This window comes from Mustela nivalis, assembly GCF_964662115.1.
Source record: "Mustela nivalis genome assembly, chromosome: 1".
In the NCBI taxonomy this organism is placed as follows: Eukaryota; Metazoa; Chordata; class Mammalia; order Carnivora; family Mustelidae; genus Mustela; species Mustela nivalis.
This window is the reverse complement of record NC_139020.1, coordinates 201,157,611-201,173,242: the sequence shown is the minus strand read 5'-3', so window position 1 is coordinate 201,173,242 and position 15,632 is coordinate 201,157,611. Positions and strand designations below refer to the sequence as shown.

Sequence of the window (15,632 nt, the reverse complement as noted above, 5' to 3'; positions counted from 1 at the left end):
GTCTCTGCGGTCATGGGTGAGGATCATTATTAGGAAGAAAAGCTTGGGGACTTCCTGCTTCCAGAAACCTTGTGATGCTTTTTGATTCCTTGCTAAGGGCTAAGTGCTGGGCCTAAGCGGGGGCACTGGGGTGACAAGTGGTTGCTGCTGCCCCCAGGAAGCAGCGGGTACTGGGGTGGTCTCCTGACACTACAGCTTGGCAGGAACAGCGCCTCTGGGGTGACCCAGTGCGGTCACTGAGACCTGTGCTGAGGTTAGCGCTCCCGTCCTCATTCTCAGGCTTGAGTTCAGCTCCCCTGGCCCCAACTTCTCTTGCAGTCAAAGAAGCAAAGGTAATAAGGGAATTTAACAAGCAATTCTGGTTCATCCCAGCAACCAGTGCCATCTTTTGTGAGAGTGTTTCCTCCCTCACACAAAGCCTCTGCTGCTGGAGAACATGGAAAGGAGTGGCAGGTGGTAAATAACCTTCTGTACCTGGACCCAATTATTTAAGGAAAAAAAAAAAAAAAAAAACAACAACCCAAACAACTCTAGCTATAGGGAAGGTCTCAATGGCTTGTGTTTGCTCTTTCTGTTGCTCCCATCTCTTAGGTCTCCCCCACATCCTTCCCTGAGGATGGACACCAATGGAGTGTATACACGGGACCCAGGAGTCTTTTCTTAATCAGGATAATTTCGCCTGATAGGCCAGTGGTTTCCCAAACTAACTCCACACTCACTTGGGGAGCCAGTAAACTACGCACTCCCCGGGCTGGCTCTAGCTGTAGAGATCAGAGATCGGCACCTTCCCACAATTGTCATGGAAACTGGACTGATCCAGACTGGGTCAGTGGCAGTTGGTGGTGGTAAGGGGCAGTTTCTGAGCCTTAATGCCTGGGGACGGGAGCTGCTGCTGTGAACACCCCATCAAGCCCCAGGCTGGGGGCCCCAGCAATGCCCCCAGCATCCTCACCTGGAGCCCATTACAGTTCTTCCCTCCCACAGCTCGGAAAACCCCTGCCAGCCCCGCCCTTCTGGAACAGCCTTCCCTCACCCACTTTCCTGGTCCTGGCTCTGGAGGCAGAGTCCCTCCCACCAGGATCCATAAACTATAAAGTGCTGGAGAGTAACTCTTTTGGGCTTTGGGGGCCCTGAGGTCTCTTGTCACCACTGCCCAGTCACTGTTGTAGCACCAAAACAGCCCCAGACAAGAGTAAACAAATGAGCAGGTGGGTTCTGTTCCTAACACTGTGGTCTAACGATCCCGGCTCCAGGATGGGCATGTCATGGAGCCTACTTTGCACCTGAGGAAGAGCCTGTATGTGTGCAGGACCAGGTAGGCCAACACTGCTGTATCACTGCCTTCAAATGCCCTTTCCTTGGCGCCCCCTCTTGATCCTTCTCCCTTCTTCTGTGGGTGCAGTACAAAGGATTTTAGCTTGTTTAGTTCAGTTCCAATCTAGATCAGGACTCCTTAGAACGCGACATCTGGTTTGTCACCTGTCCACGGAGAAGCCAACACAGACACACGTAGAAACTTTTATACCAACGTGATGGAGTAATTTTGTCTGTTGAATCTAATGAGACTTTGGGCTTATTGTTTTGTATGTCTGCTTTATTTTCCCTTTCCTTTTCCCAGAACTTCATCTTGGATGGTGGTGAGCCAAACCCTCCTCAAGGCCAGAGCAGACTGAGCCTGGGTCACTGCCAGAAGCTCTGGCTCGTCCCTGGGATGCTCGAGTCTCAGATCCAAGCTCTGGAGTTCCATAAGAACAGTCCAGAAGTGACCCTCTCGGGGAGCAAACCTATTTCCTTCCCCATGTTTGCAGGATTCCTGTGTCTCTGTGCGTCATTATTGTCTTTAGTGTCAGGGTAGAGGTGGTGCTGTCACCTGGAAAGACCCTGTGGAAGATTCTTGGGTCCTGGAGATAAGAAACTGAGGGAAAGTCCTGGGTACAGTAGAAAGGCCCACTCCATGAGCTCCCATCAAGGAGATGTGGAGACACTAAATGAGGAGCAGGACACGTTTTAGAGAAGAGTGATCCATTCCCACGGGAAGATCCACGTACTGGGGAGGCAGGCCCCTCTAACTCTGAGAACACCACCCCAGGGACATGGCAAATGTGTCAAGAACACAGACTATGGGTGCTGTGCTGGATTTGGGGAGCAAAGGAGTTCAAGCAAGCCTTCGCAGAGGAGGATGACCAGGTTCCCTGGTCTGGGAAAGAACACTTCAACCAAGGCAACAGGAACAGGAATGGGGTTTCTGAGTTCCTGGGGGGCCCTGCATGGCAAAGGAGATGACAGACAGGTTGGGAGAGGCCTGATGGAAGAAGGGGCACCTGTATATGCAAGAGGGGGCTGGGCAGTGTGAGGCGGTGGCGTGGAGGTGAGGGAGACCAGGACAGTGGGAGGACCAGCAGGAGGCCCAGGGAAACACTGAAGGATGGTGAGAGGCAAGAATGGGAGGTGGCCTGACTCTCCCAAGAGAACCCAAGTGCTCCATGTCCTTCAGAACTTGGCCCTGAGAAGCTCTCTGGCATCCTCCACTGCTGCTTGCTCCCCTCACCCACTCAACTCCAACATAGCTTCTCTCTGGCCTGGAGTACCAAGCCATTCCTGCCTCTGAGACTCTCCCAGCAAGGAAGAGAAGATGTGCCATCAGGCAGGTAGAGGCCGACTTCTACCCATGGCCCTGAAGCTGCAGGTCTGTCTCCATTATCGTTGTGTGAAACTAGCCTGCTCACTAAAGACATCACTATGAAGTTTGCTGTCATCACCCCAGCTCCTTGGAACATGCTTGGCCTCACAGAATCATGTTCTAGAAACAAGAATTTCTGCTAAGAAATTTCTCCCAAAGGCTACCAGGCCATTTTAGGGCTACCAAACTCTCAAGGAAGACAGAGGCCCTTTCTTCAACAAACTGCTACAGAGAAGAGACCCAGGAAAAGCCACACCATTCAGAGACCGCAAGATGGGAGCTCAAAAGGAAATCACAACCTAGCCTCATTCATCCAGAGACGTACGACTAATTAGTTGTCTAACTAAATGACCAGCAAATTGGAGCCAGTGGCATCTGTGTACATGTACGTACATAAATATATGAATCATAGCCCAGAGGATTTACTTCTGCATACAGGTGCTTTCAAACTGTGTCAGTGTAAATCATCAGTGTAAATGAGTATCTGTCCATGCAAGACATGACAGTAACCTCAAGGAGAAAAACTGCAATTCAAAAGATTAAAAAAAGGAAAGAAAAATTAATTAGAACAATACCCACTAAGGGTGCCTGGGGGGCTCAGTCAGTTAAGTGGCTGGCTTTGGCTCAGGTCACGGTCCCAGAGTCCTGGGATCGAGGCCCATGTCCAGCTCCCTGCTCAGTGGAGAGCCTGCTTCTCCCTCTGCCTGATGCTCCCCCTGCTTGTGCTCACTCACTCTTGCTCTATCTCAAATAAATAAATAAAATCCTTTAAAAAAAAATAAAATAAAAATAAAATCCTTTATTATTATTATTTTTTTAATTTTATTTATTCATTTGCCAGAGAGAGAGATTACAAGTAGGCAGAGAGGCAAGCAGAGAGGAGGAACCAAGCTCTTCACTGAGCAGAGAGCCCAATGCGGGGCTCAATCCCAGGACCCTGGGATCATTACCCGAGCCAAAGGCAGATGCTCAAGGACTGAGCCACCCAGGTGTCCCATGAAAACAAAATCTTAAAAAAGCAAAACAAAACAACTCTTAGCAGACCACGAGTAGAAAGAACCCTTCTTAACCTGACAACAAGCATCTCCCCAGACTGCACGGCACACTCAGGACACACCGAGGACCCTTTAGAAGCGCTGCTGCAAGCCAAGACACTGGCCAGGAGGCCTCTCCTCGGCTGTGTCCTCAAGTGCTGATGGAAAGGATGAGACCAGGAGCCTGGGAAGGCAGACGGGCAAGGTCAGGACAGGAGATGTGACCAAGTCAAAGGCTAAAGGATGTCCCCGTATCACTGGAGTGGCGCAGGGACTCACCAACACCCTTCTCACCCTCCTGCCCCAAACTGGCCTCCAGGTTGGGTCTATGCTGAACAATGGCATTTTAACTATCTGGGGGGGGGGGGCAGGCGGCCTCATGTGACTCTATTAAGGGCCCTTTTATATTCTTGTTTCCTGGGGTAATGGTTCTCAGTTCTTAACTCAAAGGGAGGACACTTCTGAATACAGCCTGATGGTATTGAGATCTGCCTGCCATTACCTGTGAGGCAATGTCCCCTAGGTCAATCCAGCTAAGCAGTACTCCAGATAAATAAATGTCCCCAAACTCTCATTCTTATAGGGCCTTACAGAGACTATTCCTTTAATAAACACTCATCTGAAATCATGGCTACTATGCACACTGGAGAGTCACCAAACAGAGGGAGTATAACATTATGCAAATTCCCATCATTTCTAATTAATCCTTAATGAAAATACATCACAATTGAAGTACTGAAACCTCAACCAAATATGCAAATTATTTTCATCTCAATATACTTGGCATTTATTAAAATTCTGCAGTTCTGTCATAAAGTAGTGTATGAAGTAAAAATGATATACTCTTTGTTTAGGTTTGTTTTGCTTGCATGTGGCAATACGGCAAAAGGAAAAGACAGCAAAACACTGTAATATAAAATACAGCCAGGTAAAAGGTCTAGAAAATTAATCCATGCTCTCTTATAAGGCTTTGAGAATATTTAATAGCAATAGCTAAACAACACTTATGGATGATACATTAAATAATTTCATTTCTCATCCAAAGAAATGCTCCTAATTTAACTGGACCATGCCTTATGTGAGCCTTGGGGAAAGGCCTAGAAGCTTCCAAAGCTGGACTATCGTCATTCAAGGTGTGACCTTAACTTTGCCAAATCCCACACAGGTGACCAGCCTGGCAAAACACACTTCAACCTGTCCTACCTAATTTTCCAGGCTGGGAATCAGGGTTTTTAGACCAGCCAATGCCCTAAGGACCCTAAAAGGAATTATTCCAGGAACTGATGTTAAGCAAGTTCTAAGTGACAAGACCAAGGAGGATTTTGTGTCAAAAAAGACTGGTCACTCTCATGCCATCTCCAAGTTTACTGATACCTACAGTGAGCCAAGCCCCTGACAGGACTGGGCCGCACTGTGGGCATAACTGCGCTCTTGGGGGCCGGCGTTCCAGGTTGGGAATCAGAAAACCAGAAACAAAAGCACAAGATCATTTTAGTCAATGGCCAAACTGTAAGGAAAAAACCTGAACAGGGTAATAGACTTTCCAAGAATCTGTGTCCATAGGAAGGCCTTGAAGCTCCTGGCTCACTCTTTTTTGGAGGTGCACCCACAACTAAAACCTTTCAGGTTCTTGAGCTTTTTAAAAGATTTGTATTATTTTGAAGCAATCTCCACACCCAATGTGGGGCTCAAACCTACAACCCCAGGATCGAGATCATGAATTTGCAACTGCAACAGATCCGAATGGCTGATGAGGAAGAGAAACAAAGGTAAAAAACCTGCTGGATTACCCCGGCCTGATGGCTCCTCGCCAGGCCAATGAACAGTGGCCAGGAAATAACAAGATGTTCCCTTATATGATCCATTATTTACATTTACTCCTCTGAAGGCAGCCATCTATGCCCCTGTAGCACAGAGACGGTTCCTTGGCCTAAGAGCAAGGCTGGCCGACGCAGGTCTTCAGGACTTCTCACTTCTCAGGAGACAGTAAGCACAGAACCGACCAAACCAAGGTGGCACTTAAGACCAGTGTAGGGGATAGTGACTGTGTGCAGAAGACAAAGCAGGTCCCTGAGTCAACTGCCCAAGACACCGGTAGCTTTTCAGTGCACTTCTTCTGCACACTAAGTCTAAGCCCATCCACAATCCACAATCCAAGATTCAATGTTTTTACAGAAGTTGGCACTCAAGTTCATTTGGAGGCAAAGGCTGACCCAACCAGCGTGTAAGAATGTTCCTGCTCTGGTGCTAAATGTCACCTTTGGAATGCAGGCTCTGCCTCAGAAGTCATCATCACAACAGGCCTAACATCCAAACAATTCTGAATTCTGTAACGCATCTAGCCCCAAGGGCTTCAGAAAGGAACTGGGCCAGTATTTGGTTCTCCCAGCTAAATTTGAAATTCTCCAAAGATGGTTTATGTTTTTCTCTTAGGATAGCTCCTCTAGATGCCGAGAAGAACGGCTGTCTCAAGGGAAGGATTCAGGAGGGAGGGTGCACTCCTCGGGGTGGGGTGGGGGGGTTCCTGGCCTTCAGAGAGCTCTGCAGGCACCGACGCCCAGACATCCCTGACGTGGAAGATATGCCAGCATCCTTCCACAGGCCAGGAGACTGTGGAAGGTAGTGAGGCAGTGTTTCCAGGTCTGTCTGCCAAGCCAGGGTTTACACACAGAATGGCTTTCTTCTCAGGGTGACATGAACAATAGCTTTGTGTTCTAAGCCAGGCCCCAGACACAATCTTCCTGAACCTCATACAATGAAAAGGATGAAAAGCATATCAATTAATAGGTATCAGTCACCAGGAACAGTTCTTCATTCATCAAAAACCCAAGGTACATGGCACAGTGTGCCAGGGACCAGGACAGTCGTAGAACACAGCACATCCTGGCTGTGGATGTGTGGGAGGAGACAGATGGCAAAGGCCCAGAGCCCCTGTGGATGCAGTGAGAGCAGCGGGGACACGGACGCCACTTGGGGCTGGTGGGTGCGGGCTGGGAGGCATAGGGAGAGCTCCCTTTCTGAACCAGGATGGGGTGTGGAAAGGCAGAACACAGCCCAGCTGTAGCCTACTGGGGTGGGACCGGCTCTCTCCAAAGGTTCACCCTGCTTATTTATAAAACAAGAGGAAAGTAAGAGGCTGCCAGCAGGGTGGGGCGATACTGCCAGGAAGCTCGGGGCTGCCCGACTGCAAACCCAGGCTCCAACAATGCCCACTGGGCTTCAAATGGTCTGCACGGGTTTTGTCTTTACCCTAAAGGCCTGTTGCAGACTTCAGCCAGAAGGGAATGTGAGGAATGTGGGTTAACTCAAGAAGCAGACACGCTCTGTTCCTTCACAAGGAGTCCCAGGAGACCTGTCACTCAGGATCACCAATAAGGGGGTGACCCACTCCTGCCAGTGTACAGGATCAGGACCCTAAATCGTTTTCCTTGGGCTAATACTGAGTCACTCCCATCACAAGACTGGGAGACACTGAAGCAGAACTGAGATCCTGTTTACTCTCCTGCCACTCACATGCTGGACACACAGCACACCCACAGCTGCACTTCCTACAGATGAGAAAAGACACTTGGCAGCAGTGAACTTAACAACTCAGCCAGCCCATGTGGAGTCCAGTTCATGGCAATTGCAGATGGCCTGCAATTTTCACGGCTGAGCAGTGCTGGCCCATTCCTGTGGTGCCACGCCCCAAAACACATTATGCAGCCCAACACTGGAGCCAGTTGGTAGAAAGGAAGTGTGAGGGAGAGGAAGAGAGAGAATCTTAAACAGGCTCCACGCCCTGCACAGAGCCCAAAGTGGGGATCCAGCTCACAACAAAGAGATCATGACCTGAGCAGAAATCAAGAGTAGGATGCTTAACCAACTGAGCCACCCAGGTGCCCCTTAAAAATTGTTTTTATTACTGCTAAATTCCATAATTGCATAGCTAAGTTATTGTCAGTTAAAAACCTCAGGGTCCCACACATCCAAGGAGCTACGATGACAGAGCCAACCACTGGGGGCAGCAGGGAGCCCCAGAAGGGCTGCTTTTACCCAAGGCCAGGTGAGGGCTGGGCAGGGGGACAGCACACCCTAGTAAGAGCTACCGACCCCGGCTGCTTTTTTTTTGTTTTTTTTTTTTTTTTTAAGATTTTATTTATTTATTTGACAGAGAGAGATCACAAGCAGGCAGAGAGGCAGGTAGAGAGAGAGGAGGAAGCAGGCTCCCTGCTGAGCAGAGAGCCTGATGCGGGGCTCGATCCCAGGACCCTAAGATCATGACCTGAGCCAAAGGCAGCGGCTTAACCACTGAACCACCCAGGCGCCCCCCGGCTGCTTTTTTATGAGGGTGACCAACATCATACAATTCAATAGTACTAAGGAGCATGTAATCACAGCCAGCGTCTCCAGGGCATGGACACATGCTGGTGTGGGCAGTTTCTTCCCGGCCACAGGACTCCTGGGTTTGCTGCTCACTCAGTTGCAGGAGTGCTGCTTGTCCAGTTCATACAGAATGCAGAAGGGATGGTGTGAGGCCCTGAGGGTAAACTTGTTGAAACCTGAAAAAGGCCCAGCCTTTGTGCTTCAACCTTCCAGAGGCCATAATACCTGCTCCCCATACGTTAAATACGAAATGGACAAGACAGGCCATTAGACACTTGAGAGGCACTTGAGTGGGAGCTCAGCAGGGGCTGTCACAGCCCTAAGGGTGCATCCCTGGAGGAGGGCGAGCTGACTCTGGGTGTTGGAACCCAAGAAAGGTGAGAAGGGCATCACACGGGAGCTGTCACAGCAGTGACCTGGTGGGGGATGGAGTGGCGGCTGAGGGATGAAAAGGGGTTCATATTAGGGAGGAGGATCAGGTATACATGGGGGGCAAGGAACAACTGATTAGATAAGTAAAGGTACCAAGGATAACGGAAGCAGAAATCTAATTGTGAGGAAACATCATATAAACCCAAATGGGAGGATCCTGCCTGTGATCTTCCAGATGATCAATGTCATGAAAGTCAAGGAAAAATGGAGCTTGTCACAGAGAGAAGACGACCAAGGGGACATGATAACTACGTGTAAGACAAGCGTCTGGCTTGCATCATTTTCTATAAATTATTAGGACAACTGACAAAGCTTGAAGAAGACCAGGATTCTACAGTAATGGCATATCAATGTCACTTCCTGACAATGAGTGTTGTCCTGGGGGCTAGAAACACCTGTTTGCTAGAAACACACACTCAGGTGTGCAGGGGTCATGGGCATCAGGGCAGCAACCTATTCCCCGAAAGAGCAGGAAGAAAATGTATGTGCACTGTTCTTGGAACATTTCCGTAAATCTGTCGATCATTTCAAAATAAAAAGTTAAACATGCACAAGCAACTATGAAAACAAATGCACAACAAAACCTTTTTGGTTACAAAGTGCACTTGAAAGTAGAAGAATCAGGAATGAAATATAGCCCAGGCTGGCTTTTATGAGAAAGGAAAGCAGTGGTAAAGACAATAGATAAAATGCTGGCTGCTAGCTGGGCTGGGAACAATAACATGAAGATCGGCCATGAAGTATTTCTTTGAACTAATATGGTTCCCCACAAATGTCAGTCCCACAAAAATGAGCGGGTCTCACCCAAAGTGTGAAGGTCACAGTTGATGAAGAAAGACTGAGGAACTGTGAGACGAAGGAGATAGAATGACTAAATGCAATGTGGGAGGCTGGACCAGAAAAAGGGCACTAGCCCAAAGACTGGAGAAATCCGAATAAAGCCCGTTGTTCAGTTCAAAAGCACTGTACCAGGGTTAATGTCCTGGTTTTGATCATTGCACTGTGGTTCTGAAGGTGTTGACATGAGAGGAAGCTGGGAGAAGGGTACAGGAGAACGGGCTGTACTATTTTTTTTAACTTTTCTGCAAATCTAAAATTAATTCAAAATAAAGTTTTGTGGTTTTTTTTTTTTTTAACAAAAGGATTTGCAGTGGCAGAAAGCCCTCCATGGGGATTACTCTGAATGCTTAAAACAAATAAAACAAAATCATTATTATTCTACATTTCAAATTCTATCATCTTTTCCAAAATGAATGCCACAGTGCCTCTTAGGTCTTGCTTAAGAACAAAGCAGCTGCTTGTTACTCACTGGCAACAGTATTTCTCCAATTCCAAACTGCAAAATACAAGGATGTGATACACCAGAGAACAGGGTACTGACCAGGCAGAAAGGCTGCATGTGAACCCCTCCTGCCAGAGAGAGATGTGACAGGCAAGACGGCCCATGACACAGGTCAGGCTGAGCCAGGACCAGAGGGGCATGTTTGTCGTGGTCCTGGACCCACCAAAAATGTCTTCTCAATGGCCTACCTGTCTTTTCCTTGATCTCACAGAGCACACTGAAGAGAGCTGGTTTCATCCGATGGCAACTCAAAGCATGCTTTCTGAAAGAGACAGAAGAGCATGTTGAGAAAGAGAAGTCATCCTGTCCACGAGCATAAAGACCCTTCATGGGGACTCTGCCAGTTCTGTTGAAAGTCGGTCTTACGAAGTTACGGTACAAAAGCATTTCAGACGAATGCCATTTTGCAAAATTCAAATGGAGCAATATACAAATACTCAAACCACTTCCCTTTACAGGTGGGGTTTTAAACAATGCAAATTTAAATAATCCAAATAACTCATCAAAAGCTAGAAACTTTCAAGGTCCGATGACTTAAAAGCTGCGTTCACACTATTGCCCTACATGCAGAGCAGATACCCCAGTCATCCCCCATGTCATGAGACGTTAATTTAGTAAGTATTTCCTGAACAGCCACTATGTGCCATATACCATTCTAGGGTCACAGACACAGACAGATGAGGTTCCCACCCATGTGACAGTTAAGGCAGAGAGAGAGACACCAAACACACACACAAACAACCACGAGCTGTGGCGGGTGCTTTGTGGCAACTGAGAGTGCTGCTGGCTGGAGAGCTTACTGGAGTTTGCACGTCTCTGATGTGACATCAAAGCCAAGATCAGAATGACAAGGAGAAGTCAGGCAGGAAAAGAGAGGCTGAAGACAATAATAATTTAGGTAGAGGAAACAGGCAGTATAAAGGCTGAGTGAAAACACTTGGTTTTTTAAGAGCCCAAGATGCTGCAGAGTAAGGGGTGAGGGAGGGAGCCATAAAGTGAAATTAGACAAGGGGGGGGGTCCACCTCGAAGAGCCTTGTCAGTCAGGGGAATGACTCTGGCTTTTGTTTGCCTGTGATGGGAACTGTGATCGGCAGAAGACTGGCTCCCTAAGATGTCCACGTGCTGAACCTCAGAATAAGTTACAAGGGAAAAAGGCCCCCGGAGGTGTGCTTAAAGTTAAGGGCCTTGAGATGGGGAGATGAGCCTGGATTACCAGATGGGCCCAATCCAATCACACAAGTCCTTCTTCCAGCTGCGCTCAGAGAGAGAGAGAGAGTAACATAGAGTCAGAGACACTCTGCTGTTGGCTCCAAAGATGGAGGAAGAAAGTACAAGCCAAGGAATGCAGGTGGCTTCAACAAGCTGAAAAAGGCAAGGAGATGGACTCTTCCCCTACTGCCTTCAGAAGGAGTCCTTAGAACACCTTGATTTTAGCCCAGGGAGACCCATGTTGGACTTGTAACCTACAGAAATGGAAGGCGATATATAAATTTGTGTGTTTTAAGCTGCTAAGTTAGTGGTCATTGGTTACAGTGGCAACGGAAATCCATTACAGGGAGCAATGGGGATTTTACAGAGTAGTTGTCACATGGATTGATTTTTTTATTAGTGTCAATTTTTTGAGATGTAATTCACATACCATAAAGTTCACCCTTAAAAGTATATACACAATTCAGTGGCTATTAGTAAATTCACGATGTGCAAGAATCACCATTATTTCTACAACACTCTCCTCACCCCCAGAAGAAACCCTGTTCCCATAAGCAGTCATTCCCCCTTCTCCCCACTCCACCCACTGAGCAACCACTAATCCGTCTGTCTCTACAGTTTGTCTCTCCTGGACATTTCAAACAAATGGAATCACACAGTATGGGGCCTTTGGGACTGGCCCCTATCCCATAGCACCTTTTCATGGTTCTTCCAAGTTGTTGTCTACCAGTGCGTCATCCCATTTTAGGGCCTTATAATATTCCATAGTGTGGATATAATTTGTTTATCTGTTTATCAATTGTGGACATTTAAGTTATTTCCACTTTGGGCTATTGTGAGTAATGCTACTATGAACATTCACGTGGAAGTATTTGTGTGAGCATGTGTCTAGGGAGAGTTGTGGAGTCACATGGCAACTCTGTTGAACTTTTCAAGGAAATACCAAACTTTTATAAAGTGGCTACACAATATTCCATTCCCATCAGCAACTTCTGAGGATTCCAATCTCTTCACATCCTCACCAACACTTGTTATTGTCCTTTTTATTACAGCCACACCAGGGGTGTGAGGTAGTAGCTCATTGTTGTTTTGAGTTGCATTCCTCTAAAGACTAATGACACTGAACATTTTTTTCATGTGTTTATTGGCCATTCTTCTTTGGGGATATGTTTATTCAAATCTGTGCTCATTCTTTAATGGGGTTATTGGTCTTTTTATTATGGAGCTGTAAGAGTTCTTTATATATTCTGGATACCTGACTCTTATCAAATACATGATTTGCAAATCTCTTCTCCCATTATTTGAGTCGTCTTTTTACTTTCTTGATAGTGTCCTTTGAAGCACAGTTTTCCATTTTATTTTTTTAAAGATTTTATTTATTTATTTGACAGACAGAGATCTCAAGTAGGCAGAGAGGCAGGTAGAGAGAGAGGAGGAAGCAGGCTCCCTGCTGAGCAGAGAACCTGATGTGGGACTCGATCCCAGGACTCTGGGATCCTGACCTGAGCGGAAGGCAGAGACTTTAACCCACTGAGCCACCCAGGCACCCCAGCAGTTTTCCATTTTAATGAAATCCAGTTTATTTATTCTTTCTTTGTTGTTTGTACTTTAGGCATCATACCTAAGAAACTGTTGCTTAATTCAACATTATGAAGATTTATGCCTGTGTTTTCTTCTTCTTTTTTTTTCCTTAGAGGAAGCAGCAACTCTTTTTTTTTTCCCTCTTTTTTAAGATTTATTTATTTGCCAGAGAGAGAGTGAGAGAGAGCACAAGCTAAGGTGGTGGCGGTGGGGAGGAGGGTGCAGCAGACAGAGGGAGAAGAAAGCAGGCTCCCCACTGAGCAGGGAGCCGAATGTGGGACTTGATCCCAGGACTCTGGGATCATAACCTGAGCTGAAGGCAGCTGCTTAACCAACTGAGCCACCCAGGCGTCCCCTGTGTCTTCTTCTAAGAGGGTTACAAGGTTAGCTCTTACACTTAGGTATTTGATCCATTTGAGTTCATTTTTGTATATGGTATTAAGTAAGGATTCAAATTTATTCTTCTGCATGTGCAGATCCAGTTTTTCCAGATCATTCATTGAACAGACTATTCCTTCCTCACTGAATAGTCTTGGCATCCCTGAAGAAAATCAGTTGGCTAGTGCCTGTGTGGCTCAGTTGGTTAGGCAATTGCCTTCAGCTCAGGTCATGATCCTGGAGTCCAGGGATCGAGTCCCACATCGGGCTCCCAGGTCCACGGGGAGTCTGCTTCTCCCTCTGACCTTCTCCTCGTTCATGCTCTCTCTCACTGTCTCTCAAGTAAATAAAATGTTTAAAAAAAAAAAAAAGAAAATCAATTGGCCACGTACGTATGGGTTTATTTTTGCCTTTTCAACTCTATCCCATTATCTATTTGCCTATCTTTAAGTGAACTGCATTTTTAAACGATCACTGTGGCTGCTCTGAGACCAGAATGGAAGGCAAGGGGTGGAACCAGGAACATAGTCTAGAGGCTACTGCAGCTAGAATAGTCCAGAAATGCTGCTGGCCTAGTTAGAGTTATGGTAATAAACTAAAGTTTATTTATTTATTTTATTTTATATAAAGTAGATAGATCTTGGGGTGCCTGGCTGGCTCAGTCAGTGGAGCGTGCGACTTGATTTCATCGTCCTAAATTTGAGCCTTAAGTTGGGCATGAAGCCTATTTTTAAAAAATGAAAAAAGTAGATCTTTGACTTCAGCGATGGAATCAACAGGACCTTCTGATAAAGTGTCTTGGATTTTTGGGGAAAGAGGAGATTCAAGGATAACTACTAGCTTTAGGCCTGAGCAACTAGATGAAAGGAGATACCATTAACTACTACAGGGAAGAGTGGAAGGCACATGGTTTAGGGAAGAAGAGTCTGGAAAGCAGAGATGTGCTTTGATCAGGCTACACTTGAAATATCCACTAATGAGCTATCCAATAGAAGGTTCAAGTAGGTAGTTGGGCACATGGACAAGGACTGAAGGCTGGAGATAAGCAATATAAAGATAGGGAGTCCTGGGCATAGAGATGACACTTTAAGCCACAAGACTTGAGGACATCACTATAAGAGAGTGTAGATAGAGAGGGGTCCATATCCCAGACCAAGGCCCATGGACTTACAGGAGTCAAGAAGAGAAGAACCTATAGAGACTGAGACTGAACTACCAATGAGGAGGACCCAAGAAAAAACAGTTTCAAGGAGAGAAGAGCAATCTGTGAAAAATGCTTCTTGGAGGCAAAGCAAGAGAAGAACCCAGGAGAGACCTTGGACTTAGCAACATGAAGGTCACTGGTGACTCAACAGAGGGAGGATAAAGGTGGAAGAGACTAGGTGGGGGAGGGGACCTGGAAGCAGCAATCACAAACACTGACATTTGATCACAAAGGAAAGTAAAGAAATGCAGGAGGTGCTAATAGACACGGTGTGTATTAATCATGTTTTTTTTTTTCTGCTTTTTATTTATTTATCATGCTGACCTCATGTTCACAAGAACTATTACTTCATTACTGCTAGTCAGCTGGAGCGTTATGGACCTTCTTTCCTGCCTCACAGTCATGTTATGTCTTCCTTCCTCCTTCTTTCCCTGCTTTCTCCCTTTCTTTTCCTTAAGTATTCTTTATGCCCAGCAGCATAGAGCCCAATGCGGGGCTTGAACTCATAACCCTGAGACCAAGACCTGAGCTGAGATCAAGAGTTGGACACTTACCTGACAAAGTCACGCCGGCAAGTGCAAGACTCTGATGGGTGGCTTGTCCCACCCTGGATTCCTTACTCCCTCCCCTCTTCCCTTTAAAGCATTTACTATGGCTGACTTGGGCATGAGGAAGGCTTCAACTTAATGGTTTCAGAAACTCTAGGCCCACATCATACTTGGCACACTAGCTGAGCAAAGACTCATTGAACTTAACTGAAGAAAAGGTAAAAGTTAGGTATGACAAACTGGCAGAGATGGAAACTAAAAGTCTGAAGGCAGAGCTCTGACATCTCCAGACTTAAACTGGGGCAAACAGAGAAGTCAAAATCTGGGGAGAGAACTGCAAGATTCCAGCATCAAAGAAGAGAGCAGAAGCCAAGGGAACACAGAGCTCTGCTGGGAGCCCCCCTTCTTGGTCTCTCTTCTAGGGCCGAGGACACAGTGGGTACTCATCCACTCTAGGAATGGAGAAAAGTGTTAAAGGGGTTTAATAGTATAGTATAGTATAGTATAGTATAGTATAGTATAGTATAGTATAGTTAAGGAGTTTAATAGTAACAGCAGTATGAGGAGAGAGAAGGAAGATAAAAAAAGATAATGGCCAAAGGACACTAGATTTGGGCAAGAGGAAGTTATGCATGAAAGAGAAAAACTGTTTTAGAGTGAAGGAAGAACAAGAGCCTTTAACCCACTGGAGGGCTCAATCTGAAAGTCTCAAGACATTTCTGAAGAAGAGGTGGTAGACAGTAGCTAATGACTATTGAGCTTTCTTCCGATCCAGAGTCAATACCCTAGAAAGCTTTGAATACTTTGAGAAGTACTTATACAAGGAACAGAAAAACCTTTACGCTCACTTCTTGTCTC

The 15,632-nt window shown here is 46.5% G+C and overlaps 1 protein-coding gene across 4 annotated transcripts in view; it reads right to left on the bottom strand.

Annotated features, from left to right (window-relative positions):
• PBX4 (PBX homeobox 4) overlaps positions 1 to 15,632 on the bottom strand; it is a 42,041-nt gene that overhangs the window by 12,294 nt on the left and 14,115 nt on the right. For all 4 annotated transcript variants that reach the window (XM_082705963.1, XM_082705960.1, XM_082705961.1 and 1 more), the window contains exon 2: positions 10,042 to 10,115. In XM_082705963.1, coding sequence (XP_082562089.1) covers positions 10,042 to 10,090 — 49 coding nt within the window. In that variant the 5' untranslated portion in view covers positions 10,091 to 10,115. The remainder of the gene's footprint in view (positions 1 to 10,041; positions 10,116 to 15,632) is intronic.